A 20,600-nucleotide genomic window follows, 5' to 3' on the forward strand; every position below is an offset into this window, starting at 1 on the left:
GAGTATTCATAAGTCTCTTTAAAGCGCGCAGGTGAGGACCCACAGCCAGGAACCCGTTTAATATCGGGGCTGCTCTATAACATTACGAGTCAGCTGGGGTCCTGGAAACCCTAGTACTAGTTGTGAGTTTCTGGCAGGCACTGAAAAGTCACGTAGCTTCCAGGTTCCTAGACTTCTGAGAGGGCTGGAGGGGGAGGGGAGGGACGGCTAGACTGGGCCCTAAAATTGTTACCCATGTCGGGTTCTCTACCTTTCTCCTTTAGTTATTTTCTGTCCGGGTGCTAAAACGTAGTCTCAGAGCCGCCTGCGGAGCGACCCTCGCCGGGCGCCCGGAGGACCACTGGGGCCCGGAGGGGCGGGGCCCGCCGGAGTGTGCGCACTAGTGGCCCGGCGCGGCCGCCGGCTCCGGGAGGAAGGGGCGGGGCGCAGCCCGGTGAAGGGCGGGCTCCCGGTCGGCGACGAGGGTCGATTGGCTCTGCTAAGGGGAGGGGGAGCGCCGCTTCCGCCGGACACCGGAAGTGCCCCGGCCAGCAGGCCATGGAGCCAGTGGCACAATAGTGTCTTGAGGTGTGAGGATTGCGGGGGTAGCGGCCATGGAGGCCGTGCTGAACGACCTGGTGTCTGTGGATGACTTGCTGGTGAGGCCTGGCCCGAGGGGAGCAAAGGGAATATTCTGACGGGAGGGTTCTTGGGAGAGTCAGGTAAGGGCTAAATCCTCTCCCCCAAGCAGCTTTTCTGCGGAAGCCGAACTACTACTCCCGGCAGCCTCTGCAGCGTCCGGCTCCTGCCCGACACGCCGCTTTGTCGTAGAGGCTAATGGAAGTTGTAGTTTCCTGCACCTCCTCGCCTCAGACTCAGGGCCTTGGAGTCTGATGGGGAAAACCCGACGGGTTCCGGGTGCGTGCAGGAGTTGAGAGGTCAGGGTATTGACACCTGTTTTTTAAGCGCTCCTTCAGTGGCGGGGGAGCTTGGCAGCCATCGTAAAGGTCTGTATATTACTGAGTCCGGCCCCATACTAAGTGCATTACAAACGTAACTCAATCTTTGTAGCTCTAGGAGGGAGGCACTATTTTTATCCCCGTTTTGCAAAGGAGAAAAGGACCAGGCCCTGCAGGGCGGGGCGGCGTGGGGGAAGCAGGCTCTTCGAGGGACCGCGTGGGCCGTTGTTGAGCAGCTCTGACAGCTTGTTTACTGTTCAGCCACTCTGGGTCAGCTGCTCCGAGAGCGGTGCCTGGAGCCACCAGCAGGTGGCATATCTGCTCGGTACCCAGGGGGAGTGATGCAGAGCGGGGGACTGACCAAGGAGACATCCCGCTGCCAAGAAGCAGAGTGCCCGGGTCCCGGGGAGGGAGGAGATAGCAGAGGTGGGTTAGGTACCAAGACCTGCGAGGGAAATGTGGCAGAGAATGGGAAGGTGACGTGTACTGGAAATGGACCCTCAGATAGAGAATGGTTTTCCCCTTCTTTCTAAATGACTCCTCTCCTCTCCTGTGACAGAAGTTTGAAAAGAAATTTCAGTCTGAGAAGGCAGCAGGCTCGGTTTCCAAGAGCACGCAGTTTGAGTATGCCTGGTGCCTGGTTCGAAGCAAGTACAACGATGACATCCGTAAAGGCATTGCACTGCTGGAGGGTGAGGTGCTAGGCTACCTGACTCTCCCCTGCCCAACTGCCTCCCTCCATCTCAAATGCTGGGGTTCTTTTTCAACGTAGGACCCTGTAGTACAGTCACCTGATAGTTATTTTCCTGTAAACTCACTACAACAAAGGGCTATACTTAGCCTGATTTTCCCGGTGTACTTTTTGCTAATTACTACCTCATCATTGTTTTGCCAAACAGAGTTGTACCATGTTATTCCCCATGGGACTTTGGTGATCTGGTAGTCTAATCATAAGGAAAATGACTTGTCTGGAGGTCACACAGCTAATTAATTAATGGCTCGATTGGAACTAGAAGCGCCTGTCTTGTGTGTCCTGGTCCTGTGTTCTTTGCCCCCCACCATATTGCTTATTCAGCAGCTGTTGTTTAAAACTTTTTGTGGGGATGGTGTGGGAAAAGTGCAGAAGACAGTCCCAAAAACCTGTGAGCAGATGGTGTTTTTTTTTTTAATTGGACACCTATTTGCCATTGGGTTTGAATGGGTCACCATGTGTCTGAGGCCACAGTACACAGACCTTTAGATTTCTCTGTACTCCCTTTCTCTTAGTCAAGTAATCATAGATGAGCAGTCAGTGATCTACTAAAGGGAGCCGAAAGAAAGTCAGTAAAAATAAGAGTCTTCATACAAATAATCTCACCTTACTTGTCTATTTTGCCAATTCAGATTTTGAAGGCTTCCTTTCCAGCAGGGCACAGCTGTAGAAGTGGCCTCCTCTCGTGCCTTTCTAGTTGAGAAGGTGGTACAGATGCTGGCACATCTATAAATACCTGCAGTGCCCCTTAGCAACAAATTCTAATGTGGAGCACAACTGAACACATAGGTTCTGGGCAGTCACCGATTAAGGGTCAGGTGAAGTGATTCAAAGAAGACCAACTGGAGATGAGTTTTGAGGGGCGGGAACACAAACTCAAGTTTACACTAATCTGGGCAGCGGGTAACCATGGTTAAAAAGATACAGCAGATGCCGAAACTGACTTGCTATGCCCTGGGCGTCTCCAGTGCCTTGATCTCCTTTCAGTTTCCTTGGGTGAACCAGAGTTTACTAGTGTTGATGCCGGCGTGATGGGGCAGCCTGGCATCGTGCTTCCCCAGAGCCCTGACAAAGCAGAGTGTGACCGGAGCCGAAATAGAGGCTCAGGGCAGTAACTTTCTGCCTGGATCACAGAGGGATTCAGAGAATGGAGGGTCTCTGGTTCACAAGTGCTAGTAAAGGAGAGACATGGTTTTCACCCTCTTACCCCCCCACTCTCCCCCCCTCTCCCTGCCTCAGAGTTACTGCCCAAAGGGAGCAAAGAGGAGCAGCGGGATTATGTCTTCTACCTGGCGGTGGGCAACTACCGGCTCAAGGTAAGACACAGAGCTCCCCTCCTGCCTGGACGGGTGAGGGGCACAGCAACCCCATCTCTCCCCTCAAAGGTAGAGCCCTGGCCAGCAGGAAGGATGAAGAGGACAGTTGGCAGGGGGCGGTGTTGGGTACAGAGGTGCAAGGTGATAGCTGGCCAGGATGTCAAGGGAAGGTGAGAGAGACAGAGGATCAGGGTGCTGAGGGTGTGGGGAATGAGGTGACGTCAGGATCGGGGTGCAGCCTGAACCTCTGGTTGTTATCTCCCCCAGCTTATCGCCCCCACACTGTTGGGGTTGTTTGTGGACTCTACTCCATTGGGTGGGGCTGGAGTGAGGGAGGGGGTGGAGGTAGAGGGAGGAGCCCCCAGGGCAAGTGAAGGGAAGGCCCCCTATGGGCAGAGAATGAGAGAATACTGAGGGCTGTGCTCATCTGTTTCCTGACTGCAGGAATATGAAAAGGCCCTGAAGTATGTGCGTGGGCTGCTGCAGACAGAGCCCCAGAACAACCAGGCCAAGGAACTGGAACGGCTCATTGACAAGGCCATGAAGAAAGGTGAACACCTTCCCCTCTGCCCTTCTCCTTCTGTCTCCCTCAAATTCCCACCCCTTCTCTCCCTGGCCCAAGTCATCCACAGATCCCTCTCAGTTTTGCTAAGTCCTCTTCCCTCTCCCATGCTGTGTCCTCCAGTTTCTCTTCTAATTGACCCCCTCCAAGCACTTCCTCCTCAAACCCCCAGAAGTCCTTTCCCCAACCTATGGGGTCCCTCACCCTGTGACTCCAGATGGGAGGGCACGTCTTTGGGTGAGGAGTATCTGGCTGGGAAGACGTGATAGCCAGGATCCCTGCAGGATGAGGGCGGGGCTCCTGACTCTTCCTTTTCCCAGATGGACTAGTGGGCATGGCCATTGTCGGAGGCATGGCCCTGGGCGTGGCGGGACTTGCTGGACTCATCGGACTTGCTGTATCCAAGTCCAAACCATGAACAAGACCACACCTCCGCCTCTGCCCACAAAGCCCGGGAGCTGTGAAGGACACTTGAAGAGGGGCCGCCCCATCCTTGCTGCCCCTTCTGCACCCCCCATCACTGTCCTTTACGGCCTTCAGCCTCCTTTCCCCAGAAACCTGCCCTTTAGCCCCAAATCATGTACTTTGGGATGAGTGTAAATAAAATTGGGCTTTGGCTCTGGAGCCTCCGTGTCTGTGTTGAGGAAGGGGCGGGTGGATTCCATCGGGCACAGAGGGTGTGAGGTCATGTGTGGTTCTTTGCTGTTCTGTACTCTCCTATCCTCTAGGCTGGCGTGGGGTTCTCCTTTGTCCACTGAGTGCCCAGATCCCACACCCTTCCTTCCTCCCCCTCCCCCAATGTCATGTCCTTGAGCCGAAGTAGGCAGCATGGGGCTGTGGCCTTTGCACAGCCCCAGAATCCTGGGCGAAAGCAGTGACCGGAGATGGGAGGGCAGAGCTGAGGGGACAGGCTGCGATTTATGTCTCCCGTCTCCTCTGACCCACTCAGCTGCCTCTCAGCATGTGGAGTTTTCCACCCCGGGGGGCCCCCCACTTAGTTTCCTCCAGAACCAACGCCCTTCCCTCCCTTTGTCTTCCTGCATCTTCTCCTTCCTCCTACGTTATCCTTCTTAGGAGGGGGGCACTGCGGTGGGGGAAAGAAAATGGGCATTTGGCCTGGAATAGCAGGGGCCTTGGGAGAGGTTAGGACCCCAGGACACCCCAGTTGTAGATGGAGGGTTGAGACCCAGTTCCCACCCCACTGGCTTTTCCCGCCCCCCACCCGCCCCGTGCCAGGCTCAGCATGGGCCTGTCTTGCTTCACTGCATACCTCTCGTTCCACAGCCAGGCAGCCCACAGCCAAGCCTGCCGAGCTGGGGGCCAGGGGGTGGGGTGGGGTGGGGAGGCAGCACCTCGGGAAACTTGGAGGAACCTCATATGGGGAAAGGGGAGCAGTTGCAGCTGAGTGATGTGCTCTGTAACCGCAGGGGTGTAGGATCAGCCCCTCAGAGACAGCTCCAGCCCCACTTGCCAGAGGGAACTAAAATGTCCTGGCTGTGGCCGTGGGGCAGGAAAGGAGACCGTCTGCAGCAGACGGTGCTCAGCCTGGTTTGGGGTGGGGACCCGGAGGTTTCTAATCTAGCCTCATTAATAGAGCTGGTAACAATTCTGATAACTCAGCTGCTTAGATTAGCCAGGATCTTGTTTTGCACCTGTGGTTTATCCCCCTCGGCAACCCTTGGCAGCAGGACCAAGCTCATTGCCAAGAGTCAAAGCTCAGCCACCAAGGGGAAATATTCAAATTCAGGAAGTTGAAGTTTAGAGCGACCCTGGTGGGCCTGTGGGACCCAGACCTGATAGTCACCAACCATGGAGGACTTGCTGCCCACGGGGAGCTCTGATCTGTGGCCATAACTACTCCAAGCTATGAGGTAAGTGGTAACATTTCTAGTTCCCAGAAGCAGAAATGAGCTCAAGGGGCTCAAACTTGCTACTGGCGTCGCTTTGGTAACTGATGGGGTTGAACCCAAGTTGTCTGAACCCCAGAGCTGTGGGTTTCTCCTCAATATTCCATTCCCTTACTCAACCTTCCTCTTCTTGGAACTCAGATACCCCAACCTCTAGACCTTTTGAGTTTCTTGATCATTCTCACCAACATCCAGAGGGGCCGGCTCCACTCCCTCGATCCTTCCCATTGAAGGCAGCACTGGGCCTGGCTGTGGTCATTCTCTGTCCCTGTCCCTGTGTCTCGTCTCTCAGTCACCTTCTCTCTCCTGCTCCCTCTTACTGCATTGTCTGGCCCCTGAGCAAAGCTGAGTCAGAGACAGAAGCTTCCCCTTGGCTCCCAGTGCCTCCCATGGGGGCCCCTCCTTGGCTGCATCCGTTAGTCACTCCCCAGTAAGTCCTCTCCCCCCACCCTCATGGGGCGGGGAGCCCAGGGCAGCCCAGAGGCCGGGGGAGGGAGTGGACTTTTGGCCCGCTTCGTTTATTCCCTCCATCTCCTGGTCAGCAGCTACTGCACGCTCTTGGCTCATTCCTCCCTCTAACCGGCCTGTGGGGAAGCAGAAACCCAGAGAGAGGGAAGGAGACAGAAACTGGAGACAGACCTCAGCTGAGGAAGAGGCAGAGGCCACAGCTGGCTTTCTGCCCACTCCTGCCCTCTCTCCCCAGTTGGCCTTAGCAGCTCTCAGCCACAGCTCCAGGTACCCAGGAACTGGGACTTAGCTCCTCCCCTTCTCTGGGGCCCCCAGTGCCCCTCGGGCTGGTGTCTCACCATGTCGATGGCTGTGGAGACCTTTGGCTACTTCATGGCAGCCCTGGGGCTGCTGATGCTGGGGGTGACCCTGCCACACAGCTACTGGCGAGTGTCCACCGTTCACGGGAGCGTCATCACCACCAACACCATCTTCGAGAACCTTTGGTACAGCTGTGCCACCGACTCCCTTGGAGTCTACAACTGCCGGGAGTTCCCGTCCATGCTGGCCCTCTCTGGTACGGGGCAGGGAGAGCACCAGGGAGCAGCGGGTGGTGGGGATGGGGAGAGACCCTGGCTAGGGTGGGTGCTGCTGTGTTCTGCACTGGGTGCCATAGGGGCACCTGGGCGCCCTCCTGGTGCCATAGGGGCACCAGGAGTGCTGCGCCTGGAGCTGCGGCAGAGGCCTGGTCACACATGGCCCCTGCCCTAATGTGGCACTCTTCATCATCCCAGTGCAAGCGCCGAAGTAGCCTGCCAGGTCAGGCCTGCGGTTTACTAGCTCTGTGCTTGGGCAGGTGACAGAATGAGGTTGACAACAGCACGGGTTCGTAGACGGTCTTGAGAGCTGTGCAAGCTGGAACATGTGAAATGTGAATATGCGTCCACATCTACATATACACAGTCAATTTTTGTGTTTCAGTTTTAGGGTGGGAGTGCTAGGGCTTGGGGGTGAAGGGGCAGCCTCATCTTAGAGTCTTAGGGGTTGAGACACTTGAAAGTCTGAATAGCCTCAGGCTTCTACGACGATATTGGTTCAATGTCCTGGCATGTTCTAAAGGACTTTTAAAAGAAGTCCTCTTGCCGGTCTCTGCCGGGAGCAGCAGCGTGCCTGTGCTCGGGTTCTCGGGGCAGTGTGTTTTTTTAAGATACTTGCACTTTACAGCTTACAGCTCTTTGGGCCCAGAAAGATTCTCCTCTGTGGCTATAGCATCTGCCTGCTTTCCTGCTTGCCCTCGAGTGGTGCTCACCATCATCCTTCCGCCAGCCAGGCCAAGAGGGGATGACCTGGAACCCTATCCTATGCAGGGGAGATCCCAACCCCTCACCAGGAGCTCCCCCCAGAGCCATCTTGCTCTTCCAGGTCCCCCACTGCAGGTGCTGGGTAGTACAGGAAGGAACTGAAGTCAATACTGAAATCACCCCAGGAATGTCTCTGTGCCCCCACTATTCCCAGAATTTCCTGAGGCAGCTGCAGGGGGTTTGTGCTTTACCCCTTTTCTAGAACTTACTGTTTTTAAGGAGGTACCCCCCTCCCCAATAAGCACCTATAAAAGTTGAATACCACCTGGGTCTGAAGCCCAGAATGCCAGGTGAGGAAGGGACAAGAAGTGGGCAGCTCAGCAGTCACCCACACAGGTGGGAGGAGGGACCTTTGCTGTGAGCCTGTCTACCCAAGGGAGCCCGCCTGGACCTGCTGCACTTGGCCTGAGAAAGGACAAGTGTGCGTGAAGGACGCACAAGGAAAGCCACAGCTGTGAATGCACCTGAGGGGGACAGAAGCTTCCAGGGGTGTGCTTGGTACTTCCCCCACATCATTTCTGCATTTTTACAGCAGCTCTCCTGGTGGGGCTATCCATAACCATCTTACAGCAGCTGGGAACTGCAGAGTAAGCACTGGCCTGCTCAGAGCCACACAGGAGGCAGAGGGGCTGGACCCCAGACTCATGTCTGAGGCCAGAGTGGCCGACACGTTCAGGCTGGGTTTTGACTGTCATCTACCTAGCCCCAGCCTCTCAGCCCATGGTCTATGGCCCTTCAATAATCTGCCCATTTGAGCTACCTAGAGATTCAGAGCTGGTGCCCCAGGTGGAGACTAGCAAATGAATGAGGGGAAGATAAGGGGTAGGGGGAGAGGGTGGGAATTCAGAGGGAGTGGCTGGGAGTGAGAAGGTGCTCCCAGAGAACTTTGTCCCTCCTCCCTCCCTACCCCCCAACTCTTCACCATTTCACATCCTCCTGGCAGGAACCCAGGCTTTCCCCTTCAGCACCAATGGCATTGCCCCACCCGGGAAAGGGGTGCAAGGTCCTTGTGTGTGCTTGGCAACTATCAAAGACAGAAGGGGGAAGTAGGGGCCAGAGAGTGATTCAGCTTTGAGATCTTTCAGCTTTGAGTGAAGGGAAACTGAGCCTGGGAAATCGCATGAACTAAACTGCCTGAGACCAATTCTGGGCATGGGAATCCCACCTTCCAGATCAGAACCTGGTCTCTACTGAGTGACCCATAAGCCACGGCTGCCCCCTACTGGTAGCTTTGGGAAAAATTCTGTTGAGGATGGGAAGTGGCGGGTACTAAGGAGGCAGACATGGAAGGAGCTGGAGGTGCTCCCGTGCAGTTTCTGTAAGACACAGCAGAGCAGCACCGATGACCTAACAGCAGTGGGGGTGGCATTCTCTCTCCCCGCCATGGTCATTTGAGAATGTCTGGCCAATCTGAGTGTCCCTTTCCTGGGGGCTGCTACTGACACCTAGTGGGTAAGAGCCAAAGATTCTGCTAAACATCCTTCAAAGCACAACAAAGCATTATCTGGCCAAAGTGTCAGTAGGACATAGAGAAGCCCTGAGGTATAGGTGTGCCAGTGTTGGGGGGGGGGGGCGGCACGGAGACTGGGGTGAACTCCTAGGAAAGAAGGAGGTATGGCCTCTCAGCCTGTTGGCTGGATGGAGCCCAAAGGGAAAGGAGAGGACTAAGGGACTAAGGTCTGAGCCAGGGCTGCAAGGGACTCGCTTTGAATGGTAAAGGGGAGAGGGGATGGTGGGGGTTGGGGCTGGTTCAGGGACTGATGGCTGTACCTGACCTCCCCAGGGTACCTCCAGGCCTGCCGGGCACTCATGATCACCGCCATCCTCCTGGGCTTCCTGGGACTCCTCCTAGGCATTCTGGGTCTGCGCTGCACGAATATCGGGAGCAGGCTGCTCTTCAGGAAGGCCAAGGTGGCGGCCGCTGCGGGGTCCCTACACATAGTGGCTGGTAAGTGGGGAGAGCTATGGGTGGGCCTGAGCTGAGGTGGGAGGGGGTTTGTTGGCCCTCAGCAGCAGACCTTCTCCAGCTCCCCACTCCAGCGCTTGCCTCACCTTCCCCTCTGCATTGACACGTGCCCTTCCATGCTCAGCCCAGCCTCACCCAGGGCCACCAATCCCCTAGCTGTGAGTCAACAGTGGCAGTGCTTCTTGAATCCCCACTAGGAGTGAGGCTTCAGTGAGGTTTGGAAGGGACTCCGAAGGCGAGTGGGCGTATGCCTCCTGAGCTCCCAGCCTGGCTTAGAGGATCAGAGCCGGGCATGTTGCAGGCAGTAACAATATCGTACGACTCTCATCCCTTTCCAATTTGCAAAACATTTCTGCGCATATCCGTTACTGCAAGACCTTGAGAAAACTGGGGCTTGGCCTGGTCTCCAGATGTAGAGACAGGCCCAGAGAAGTCAGATGGCTCCTTGGAGGACAAGCCCCCAGTGAGTGTCCCAGCTGGGTAGACCCTGGATGGGGCAGAGTCCAAGCAGGAAGCTAAGTTATCAGGCACTAGAGGTAGGAAGGAACAAGGTGGGTCAGGGGTAAAAGCACATGTGTGGAGCTGAGGGCAGGAGAGTTGCAGACTATGCAAAAAAGCTGCCCGCTGCTGGGTTCTGGTGCTGAATGGAGAAGCTAACTTTTGACTTTAGAAAACAAAACAGGGCCTCCCCGGTGGCGCAGCGGTTGAACGCTGGGTTGCAAAGCTGCCCGCAGCCTTTGCAGCACCAGTTCGATCCCCGGCTGCTCCCCAGCCACCGCAGGAGGGTCCCACATGGTGCGCAGACCTCTCCTGCCGCCTGCTGCTCCCCTCAGCAGTGTACGTCAGTCTGCCTGCTCTGCTCTCCCCTCTGGCTCTGGTGAATTCTCTCACCCTCCCGCGCTTCTGGCTGTACCCAGTGCTTGTATGTACAAATAAAGAAAGAAAACAAAACAGTTATGAGCTGGGGAGGGGAAAAGAAAACTTGTCCTTGGACTCGGCATGCCACATCCTGCATTGGGCCCGGGGTTCCAGCTCCTGACGCAAGTGCCATGCTCTTGTCCCCCAGGTTTATGCGGGATGGTGGCCATCTCCTGGTACGCCTCCAACATCACCAAGGAGTTCTTCGACCCCTTGTTTCCGGGTACCAAGTGAGTGTGGGAGCCCCATGCTCAGGGGAGGGGAGCGGGCAGGAATCAGCACCACTCATGACCTGGTCCTTGTCCCCAGGTACGAGCTGGGTTCTGCCCTTTACCTGGGGTGGAGCGCCTCCCTGCTCTCCATCCTGGGCGGCTCCTGTCTCTGCTTCAACTGCTGCTGCGGCGAAGATGAGGACCCTGCCCCAGACGCCAGGAATAGGTGGGCAAATAGGGTGGGGTGGGTGTGGGACGCCGGGTGAGGGCTATATCTCCATCTGACCCTAGCTTCCTCCCACGACAGCTCCTGGGTTCCCTACAAAGTCGCCACCAAACCCACGTCCAACCACACTGTCCGACTGCCCCCCTCGGATGAAGGTGACAGCAGCTTTGGCAAATACGGGAAAAATGTTTACGTGTAGCAGCCTGACCTGTGACCCCATCTGCTCCCAGTGGAGAGGGGTTCCCGAAACCCTGGGCTCCAGGTGCAGCCCCGGCTGGTGGTTACAACCTTTAGGGTTATTTAGCGGTGTTGGGGACTCAGCATGCTGCCCAGAGGCCACGCCCAGCTCTGACCACACCTCAGGCCCTGCCTCTCCCATCGGAGCTCCGCCCTGGCCACGTCTCTTTGGTCTGACCCAGCGGATCCTCCCAAATGAAGAGCTCACCTCCTTAGAACTCACAGTGGACTTCTGAGGCTGGGCCCCTCCTTTATTTTGAAAATGTGCACTCTCGGTTGCAAGACCTTGTCAGGAGGCTGTAAGGTGCCCCCCAAGGATTTGTATTGTACGTAATTTCATGCATAAATAAATGTTATTGGGGACTGTTCTAGAGTAGGGGTGTCAAGAAGCACCTTTAAGCCAAGCAAGAGGTGGCTAGGGCAGTGCCGGGGTAATTTCAGTTCTTGGAGCCCAGGCTGTCACCTGCCCCTCTCCATGGACTGTTTCATCCAGCAAAGGAGAAGGGGTGCGAGTCTTTTCAAGTTGTGCATTCTTACAATGACTGATGCAGTCCTCAAGGAGCAGAGACTGGAAGCCCACTAGGAAATGAAAACAGCAGAGCAAACCCCTTGCTAGCCCTGAGACAAGTTCCTCTTCTGACGCTCTGCCTTTCTCACCGCTGTGCACTCTAACCCGGGCCTCTCTCCCAAGCTCCAGAAGCATATGCCCTGGGTATTCCACCAGGTTGGGCAAATTCATCAGATTCATCACTTTCCGGCCCAAATCGCAGTTCCTGTCTCCCTGTTTTCAGCACTGCCAACCTCTGATTAGCACGCGTTGACAATGCCCATCATCGATCATCTGTGGCTTCCTTCCCTCCCCCTCACCACCCCCAGTCAGCTGCCGAATCCCACTGATTCCCCCTTCGCAGTATTTTTCACACCCACCTATTTCTCTCCCTTCACTGCCTGGCCCTGGATGAGGCCTTCATCTTTTCCTGCCCACACTCATCGCAGGACTCCCCCGAGTGAGCTTCTGACCCAGCTCTGTAACCTACTCCATACTCCTCTACTGCAGCACCATTCCCTGGCCTGCCGTGGCAGCTCAGGAACAACAAAAACCAGCCCAAGTAAAAAAGCCTAAGACAGACACTAAGACCTTGCCACATGCCTGCCCCAGGCTACCTTTCTATCCCTCTTTCTTACTATTACTCTGTGCAAAGTGCTCTCCCGGCAAACTGGAGACTGCCCCTGGCCCTGGACACACGCTCTACTGGGCTCCTCCCAGAAACTGGTGCTTTGGGAACTGTTCCCTGCATAAAGGGCTCCATGGCCGAGAAGACTGCCAGAATCTGTATATCTCACTCCCCTTGATTCTCTTGCTTTCATAGTTTGTGGATTTATCTGTGACTAAGTTCAAAGTCCATGTGCAAGGGATTATACAAGAATGTGGACTGTGGGAGGCACCTATCATGGGGGGACCCTTGGCATACCCTACTACGGCCAAGTACTGGGCCATGTGACTTGCTTTGTTAGTGGGTTTCTCTCTCAAACATGAGACACACACTAGAAGTCTCACAATTCTGAAAGGCTGTGAAAGCTCCACCGGATGGATGGCTGCCCCCCTCCCCCCCAGTGAATGACAAAAGTCAGTTACAGCCCCTGATGCCACCCCGCCCCCTCCCACCCAAACTCTCCTTCTGCCCCAGCCCACAGCTTCCGCCTCTTCTCCTCTCCCCTTTCAGAAAAACTAAGTTGAACCAGATTTCACATTTGAGCATTTAAGTATGCGCCTTAATATAGTCACTAGGTTAAGTTTCAATTTCTTTGTCCACCATGCATGATCACAAGGCTATAAAGGGCTACTGACACATGCTTCCTAACAACACTTATCTTTTTTGCTGGAAGGTTGAATGGACACTAAGACATGGCCCCCACCATCAAAGAATTTATAAGCTAGGAGCAAACAGGAATATAAGCAGTTAGTTTCCAGACAGGGGCTAGGGGCTGGGGCAGTTCCAAGGAACGTCCTGTCTTTGAGGGAACTGGCTGTGAAAAAGCTTAATGACAAACTGCTTTCGATCCTGGGCAGTGATGTAAAAAACTATCCGTTACTCAGTAGTTGCCAGGCACCAGGCACTAAGTCAAATGTGATCTATTTAATTCTCATGGTATCTGGAGGCAGCCTAACAAGCCAGAAAGGCAAAGTAACCTGTCCTAACTACACAGTCAATAAGGAGTGGGACCAAGATTTCAAGACTAAAGACACAACTGGCCTGCTTCCCAGAATTCCTGGCTCCAAACTAATCTAAATCAATTAAATTCAATGCTCATTGAGGTCTTTAGGTTCAAGCCCCCCATTCCCCAGCCTTCCTGATCCCAGCATGAGCCTCTGCTGCCCTTGTGCCAGGAAGGGACTGAGCCACCCCACCATATGACACTGGGCCAAGCATCTAGAAGCTTTTAGCATAATGTAGATTCCCCAAAGACCCAGGCATCTTTCAAGGTGGGGACCAAGTCTACTCCAGCACACAGGAAGCTGGTAAAATTTGATTGAAGCTTTCCTTGGCAAGTTATGGCTTTAAGTGGGAGTCCAGACATCCTGGAAGAGCTTCCTGGAGGATGACTAGTGGACCCAATCAACATCAGAGCAGAGACCAAGGAGGCGTTGGGTCTGGCTCTGTCCCACCAAGACCAATTGGGGAGGGCTGAGTGCATCACTGAGTAGACAAATCTTAACAGAAAGCAGAATCTAAGTGATTCTATCACAACAAAATATGAAGCAAAGTCAGTGAATTTAGGAAATAAACCAAAGAAACTGCTGTCTCAGTGTAAATCTGAGAGGAACTCGGATGCAGGTGATCACAGTGAAGCACAGATGCTATTTCTCAGCCCAGAAATTCGCTCCTATTTTTCTTCTTGAATGTGCTTCTTGGTGAAGAAGAAAATAGAAGGGTTAGGACCCAGGGAAGCTTCCCTACTTGGGAGAAAAACAATAAGCTAGTCTGGGACTTAGCAATCAGCAAACTGGATTCCTGGTGTCCCAATTACTACTGCTGCATAATGAACCACCCAAACTCAATGCTACAGACCACTTTATTACATGTGCAGAGTCTGTGGCCAGGAGCTGAGACAGGGCACGACAAAGATGGCTTGTGTCTGCTGCCTGGCATGGACAACACAGCTGGGAAGACCCCATGGCTGAGGATGACTTGATACCCAGGGGCTGGAATTATCAGGACGCATCTTCATCGTGTGATGGAAGCTTAGGACTAGGACAGCTGGAAGGCTTAGCTCTGCTGGGTCAGTCAACCGGAATGCTGGGCTACCTCGCAGACGGCCTTGGATATTTTACATGGTGGCTGAGCGCTCCAAAAACAAGTGTCCTAGGGACAAGGCAGCCCCTGCACTGTCTTTTACAGCCTAGCCTTGAATGTCATTTGGTCTCACTTCTGCCACTGTCTACTGGTTGAAGCAGACATAAGTTCACCCAGAACTCAGGGGAAAAGACCCCACCTTTTGATGAAAGGATAGCCATCTTTTAAAACCGCCACATTTAGGGCACTTCAAATCCCTGTCCTCAGCGCCATCCAACATGAAGCTGTCACCAAGTTACTTGTCCAACTGCAAGTCTGCAGAGAAAGAGCAACCAGTTCCTCAGGATGACACCAGAATACTTGGGCCAGCCTCAGGAAAGCCCCCCAATGTGGGGAGAATAACTAAAAAAGAAGTCTAACACCACTTTTGCTGGATCTCATTCATATTCACACTGAGGTCATTTTTCAACAAATACTTCTAAGCATCTGCTTTGCTACTATGTTCCAACAGGACAGCAGGCTTAAGACAGCAATTTCAAGGCGCTTACAAGCTTGCAGCTTGCAAACCACTTAGAGAAGGCATGTATAAAAAGTTCTAAAACTGTACAAGAGTCCCAGATGCAGGGTCACCAAAAGAAGGACTCTATGCTGTGAATTACCCTGTATCCTCAGAAGCTACTGGGTTTTCTCTGCTACTAATAGTTTCAGATACCACAACCCCTGAAAACAAGAGCTTACTCGGGAAAGCTCTTCCCGAAGCCTGGCAGCACCAAAGGCAGCAGCTAAGCTCTTCCATTGGATTAGGTACCAGAGGATGAAGACAGGGCCAGCTCCTCCTGCAGTATCTGCACCTCTGTCCCCAAATGACCCTACTTTTCTGTCTCCCAGTCCTGGAATCTACTTGTATTCAACTGATTCTCTGGGGAACTAGATAAACAAGAAGCAAAAACAAAAGGACTAAATTTAAAAAGAGTAGAATCAAAAAGTAGCCAAGAAATGCAGAGACATGGGGATGGCAGGAGAATGGGACAAAACAGTTCATGGTTACGACCCAGGGGGAAGAGAGTGAGAGGGCTGACTGATAGGAAACAGAGAAAGACATAGAGACACATGGCAGAGGGTAGGAGAGACAGGTGACCCATGAACCTCACTTCCACAATACTATGTGACCAAACAGGTCAGCTCCTCCTTGCATGAGACCTTTTATTACACAGTAATCTATTAGCTCACAGTCCCTGGGAGTCCAGACTCCTCTTTCCTGGAAGGTAAGACACAAACTCTGTTGGGTAAGTGAACCACTCCTCTCTCAGTTCAGGCGGAGCACCCTGCTTTTGGTGATGGCCTTTCTTGAGGTCAGGGTGATGCATGTTCCTCTCCAGGTTGTTCCTCTCCAGGAACAAACCAGGCTCACACAGTCCACTTCAGGCATCTGCAGGTGGAGGAGATCCAAGATGAGGAGGGGCCTGGGTGGTAGGAGGGAGAGGGAGTGAACCCAGGGGACTGTCCAAGCTCACCTGGTCTCCTGGTGGGTGCCCAGACAGCGCACAGTGCAGTACCGGGCACCACAGCTAACACAAGTGTACGGGGAGGGGAAGCCACAGACAGCACAGAAGGGGCGCTGGGGCCGGGATGGGGGTCCTGCACAAGCAGTCAGGTAATTGGGGCCCTCGGCCACGCTCAGGTTCTGCAGAGACAAGGGGTAGACTCCGTGACATCTCCACCTACCTACGTAACAAATACCTGCCAGGAACAAGGATTTCTGGAGGCTCATTTCCTTCCTTCTCTCACCTGCTCCTCTAGCAAGGCCTGGAAGTTTTTTCGGAAGCGAAGTTTAAAATGATCACCTCGGGTTTTCTTCTTTTTCTTTCCTAGAGATCAAGGGGGATTAGTTACTTGGCATCTGCGAAGAAAGACACCATCTTTCTCTGCCACATCATTCCTGACACCCACTTGTCCATTCCCTCCCTGCCCCCATACTCACCTGGATTCTAAGTCAGCCTCTCTCTACTGTCTTGTTCCTCCCCGCCATTCCCCAACCCCTAGCTGCCTCCATCTCTAAACTGCCTAAATCTAAGGCTTAATGTCAGCACTAGAAGGATCTCAGAGGTTATCTGCTCCATCTTCCTTACTCTATAGTGGAGAGGAAATGGATGCAGGAAAAGGGAGAGCAGCCGGCCCACAGTGACAGCAGCCAGTCCCTGGCAGAGCCAGAGACACTCCTGGGTCAGCTGCCCCCAAGCCCAATGTCCTTCCACAATGCTGACTAGGGCAGACTCTTTCCCTTCGTTCAGCCTCATCTCTCCCTTCCTCCTCCACCCGCCTCACCAGTGTCTGCATCATCATCAAACTGGGGCAGCCTCTTTCCGAGCTGGGGGAGTCCTGCATGGGGGTCATCCTGGAAGTTGTCATTCTCCAAGGCCTCGAGCTGCCTGTTGATGCGGCGCTGCCGGGCAGCCCGGTCCAGCACCCGCCGCTGTCCAGGGTCCTGGGAGCGAACTAGATGGGGCAAAACCAGAGAAGTTATTGGGGACACAAAGAGGGAAGCTGAAGTGATCTTGGCTCTGGGCAGTGTGTGAAGATGTCCAAGGAGAGGGCACTACAGTTCTCTGATCGTCCAGTCACCAAGCCGTGGTCCCTGTATCTTCTCCCAGTATATCATATCCCTCTGGATACATACCCCTTTTGTTTACTTCCTTCCCAGGAGCCACCACTGCCATTGCAGTCATTCATATATGTTTTCTATACCTTTGGTCCCAGCCTGTCCTGCCAACCTCAGGCCCAACAGTGAAATGTCTCTTGGAGGCCTCTCACACAACCATGCTGATGGAGACCACTGTACATTCAGGGCTTCCGGCTCCACTGGCACCTTAACACACTGGCCTTGATACTCGAACTTGGCAGTCTGATTTCCTATCTCAAAGAAAACAGGCCACATACAGAGAGACATTCACCTCTCAGCCTGCCCTCAACCATTACTGCAGGGGCACCTACCTTCCCTCCATCCCAAGTGAATACATCCCTCCACCCTTGAGTCCTACTTATAAACCCAACCCAACCCAACCCGAATCCTCCCTTCTCTCTTGCATCTTCAGCCCTGCCTCCTCAATTGGTACTTTCTCTTCAATGGAAAGACTTGCTAAACTCCCAGCTTCACAGGTATGCTTCTGTGTGAGCTTTCATTTCCTCACCACCTGTCCACATCTCAACTCCCGGTGAACTAACTCTCCTTCAATGGCACCATGACGACCCCCACCCAAATCCAGTGTACATTTTACTTGAGCTCTCTAAACTCAGAGGCCATGCTGACTGTCTCCCTTGAGCTGAGTCTGTTCATCAGCCTCCTTCACGTGACTCCAGGTTTTCTCATGGTTTTTCATTCCCATTGTACTTCTCAGCCTCCTATAGCAGCTACTCTAAGGTGATGACTGTTCCTCTTCTCTTTCTTGTCTAATGTTCTTTCTGAGATTTCTAATCCAAACACAGAGCTTGCTCACCCACAAGCAATTGACTCCAAAAATGAGTCCCTCTATCCAGAACTTTCTTCCAAGCTCCAGAACTGGCTACCCAACTGGCTACAAGAAAATACCTGCTGACCCTGCTGGCATTGCAACTCAAAATAAAAAAATCTTCCCAACCCAACTTGCTTCTCCTGTAGACTCTCTTTCAGTGACTGGAACCGTCTCTGTAGAGATCCAAACCAGAAACCTAGGAGTTATTTTAAACCTCTCTCTTCACTACCATACCAACTGTTCAGCAGGTTCTGATAATGCTACACAAAATATCTCTTTATTCATTAAACAAATATTTATTGAGTGCCTGTAACCAAGTAATAGCATCAGCACCAATGGATGACACTTACTGGACACGTACTATGAGCCAGGCAGTACACTAAACTCTCTGCACAAAAGGAATGCTTTAACCCTTACAGCAACCCTAGGAGATAAATATCACTATCATCCCCAGTTTAACTAAAGTTCAGAGGTTAAGAAATGTATCCAAAGTTCACACAGGTAGTCAGTGTCTGGGTCAGAACTCAAACCTAGAACTGCCCAGCACAGAAAAACATGCTCTTGATGACAAAACTATACAGCCTCCCTTCCATTTGCCCTAGGAATACGTGGAAAATACAAATGATCAAACAAACAAGCACAGTCTATGCTAGGACAGGGAAGGACAAAGTGCTATATGACAGAAACACCTAACCTAGCCCTGGAATAGCCAGGGAGATTTTTCAAGGCTAAGACCTGACTGATGAACAAAGTTAGCCCAGCTAGGGGAGAGGGGACAGAGTCTCAGGACCTGGTGCCAGCATGAAAGGTCTGGATGGGAGACTCTGTGCCGTTCAATAAGTTAAAGGAAGTTCTTTGTGGCTGGTATATAAAGTATATGTATGGGGGGGTGGACAGGAAGTCAGGCTGACCATTAAGAGTCTTTAAGTATGTAAAGGAATTTGTCATGTTTTTTGGTTTATTTTTAATTTATTTTTATTGGCCTTCAAATTATGTAGAGGAATTTGGAAGAGGGATTTTATGTGAGGGTGGTTGTGATCCAGAGAGGGGGTTAAGAAAGGAGTGACATGACTGGATTTATTACAAGTCAATTTGACAGTATTCCAACCTTCACCTCTCTTTATCTGGAGCATTTAATAGCTTCCCAGCTGGCCTTCCAGCTTCCAAACACTGCACCATACAATAAGGGCGCCACTAGCTACATGTGGTTATTTAAATGTACTGAAGTCTCTGTGTTATAAACCAATGTTCCATCAGTGAAAAAATAAATAAGGAGAGGGACTCCCTGGTGGTGCAGGGATTAAAAATAGCACTATCAAGCTACTGCCAGCCACTACAGCACGAGTTCAACTCCCGCCCAGCCAGGGAGCTACCCACATGGTGCAGCAGACCTCTCCTGTCTCGCCCACTGCTCCCTTCAGCAGTGTATTTCTGTAGATCTGCCTGTTCTGCTCCCCACTCTGTCTCTGGTGAATCCTCTTACCCCCCTCACCTGTGGCTTACACCCCGGTTCTTGTATACATAAATAAATCTTTAAAATAAATAAATAAATGAGGAGGAAAACGGGGATACTATATTACATATATTATCTAGTACATATATTCATCACTCTAAATTCATAACTAGAAATAAGTAAATAAATAATAAGCAGACGCCAGAAAGATCCTTAGCCCTTCCACCATGTAAGGACACAGGTAGAAGGTCCCGCTTATGAATCAGGGGAGCCATCACTAGAAAGCAATCAATCTGATCCCTTGATCTTGAACTTCCCAGACTTCAGAACTGTGAGCAATAAACTTGTTATTTATAATAAATTTAGATGCCGATTAAGATTAATCTTAATTCTTTAAAGTCCAGTTCGTCGGTCACACTAGCGACCTTTCAAGTGCTCAATAGCCTCAAGTAGTCAATAGCTGATATATTAGACACATTTCCTTCATCCTAGAAAGTTCTACAGGACAGCGCTGCTGCAGGCCCTCCGGCACTGGGAGCGCCTGCACTGCGCGAAACCGTCACTCAGCTTAAGACTCAGGCAAGCGTTTTCTTCCCCTCCAACCCCTCCTCGCATCCTCCTTTGCAGAAGCTACGATGCGCGCCGCTTCTCCATGCGTCCAGGTGCTTGGCACCCCTGTCTCAGCACCTATCACTAGGAGATGCAACGCTAGGGCTGCGAGTCCGCCCCCTCCCAGAAAGCCGGTCCTCAGACGATGAGGATCGTTTTGCTTTCTCCATCCCAACCCTGCATCAATAAAACAAGAATGGATGGTTTGGGGGGAGTCCCCGACACCAGGGCCCGAGGGGCAGGGAAGAAATTTGAGACTAGGTGAGGAAATCCTAGGCCAGGTTAGGGTTTGCGAGGAGGACAGGACCAACCGCCAGGGGCTCACATACCCGAAGTTTTCTTCTCCACCATTTCTACACGCAGCTGGCGGAAGAGTCGACTGCGCACGCGCACTAAACTACTCGCGTTGGTAGGGGCACCACCATTTCCGGCGCCTGTGCTTCTGCGCGTGCGTAGAATAATTCCAACGCCGTGACTCATTACGAGATGTTCCCTTGGAGACGAGCACGCTTTCCGCCATATTTCATAAGGGCAAGACTACTTCCGGCCTCAGTGTCGCTGTGTATTTGTAGGACTCCCCGAAATGGGTCCTTTTAAAGAGGTGGTGCCAGTGGTCTTTCGAAAAACATTTTCTTTTGGGCCTTCTGAGGCTGTCATCGTCACAAAGACAACCCCTAGAGCTTCTCCCCGGCTCTGTAGAGATGTATGGGCAGACCAAAGAAATTGGGCAGGCTTGAGTGGGCAACCCGAGAGGTCTCCTGCGACCCTCCGGCAAAACTCCCATCCCCACCCGCCCTGGGCCGTAGACTCCGCGGTGCAGCCCCTCGCGCCCGCCCGCCCTCCCTCTCGCTCGCCCCCCCTCACCCGCGCCCGCCCCGCGCCCCTCCGCCCA

The 20,600-nt window shown here is 52.9% G+C and overlaps 3 protein-coding genes across 3 annotated transcripts; 2 read left to right on the top strand and 1 right to left on the bottom strand.

Annotated features, from left to right (window-relative positions):
• The first annotated feature begins 542 nt into the window (after positions 1 to 542).
• On the top strand, positions 543 to 4,131 carry FIS1 (fission, mitochondrial 1). The gene is made up of 5 exons (XM_084251536.1): positions 543 to 638; positions 1,498 to 1,630; positions 2,929 to 3,005; positions 3,450 to 3,555; positions 3,888 to 4,131. Exons 1-5 carry the CDS (start codon positions 594 to 596, stop codon positions 3,983 to 3,985), a joined length of 459 nt encoding a protein of 152 aa, XP_084107662.1. The 5' UTR covers positions 543 to 593; the 3' UTR covers positions 3,986 to 4,131.
• Positions 4,132 to 6,281: 2,150 nt separating this feature from the next.
• CLDN15 (claudin 15) lies at positions 6,282 to 10,803 on the top strand (the record flags this gene model as incomplete). Its single annotated transcript, XM_084248891.1, has 5 exons — positions 6,282 to 6,498; positions 9,066 to 9,230; positions 10,315 to 10,396; positions 10,476 to 10,604; positions 10,686 to 10,803. The coding sequence occupies 5 exons, from the start codon at positions 6,282 to 6,284 to the stop codon at positions 10,801 to 10,803; spliced, it is 711 nt and encodes a 236-aa protein (XP_084105017.1).
• Positions 10,804 to 15,440: 4,637 nt separating this feature from the next.
• On the bottom strand, positions 15,441 to 20,060 carry ZNHIT1 (zinc finger HIT-type containing 1). The gene is made up of 5 exons (XM_084249611.1): positions 20,038 to 20,060; positions 16,463 to 16,633; positions 15,926 to 16,005; positions 15,652 to 15,821; positions 15,441 to 15,566 (listed from the first exon to the last, which is right to left on the bottom strand). Exons 1-5 carry the CDS (start codon positions 20,057 to 20,059, stop codon positions 15,545 to 15,547), a joined length of 465 nt encoding a protein of 154 aa, XP_084105737.1. The 5' UTR covers position 20,060; the 3' UTR covers positions 15,441 to 15,544.
• Positions 20,061 to 20,600: the final 540 nt, after the last annotated feature.

The sequence above is a fragment of the Talpa europaea genome (assembly GCF_964194135.1).
Source record: "Talpa europaea genome assembly, chromosome: 12".
In the NCBI taxonomy this organism is placed as follows: domain Eukaryota; kingdom Metazoa; phylum Chordata; class Mammalia; order Eulipotyphla; family Talpidae; genus Talpa; species Talpa europaea.

Coding starts and splice junctions, on each gene's coding strand:
- FIS1 (XM_084251536.1), top strand. CDS start 594: ATGGAGGCCGTGCTGAACGACCTGGTGTCTGTGGATGACTTGCTG. Junction 639..1,497: donor TGTCTGTGGATGACTTGCTG/GTGAGGCCTGGC, acceptor CTCCTGTGACAG/AAGTTTGAAAAGAAATTTCA. Junction 3,006..3,449: donor TGGGCAACTACCGGCTCAAG/GTAAGACACAGA, acceptor TCCTGACTGCAG/GAATATGAAAAGGCCCTGAA.
- ZNHIT1 (XM_084249611.1), bottom strand. CDS start 20,059: ATGGTGGAGAAGAAAACTTCGG. Junction 16,006..16,462: donor TGATGATGATGCAGACACTG/GTGAGGCGGGTG, acceptor CTTGATCTCTAG/GAAAGAAAAAGAAGAAAACC. Junction 15,822..15,925: donor AGGCCTTGCTAGAGGAGCAG/GTGAGAGAAGGA, acceptor TTGTCTCTGCAG/AACCTGAGCGTGGCCGAGGG.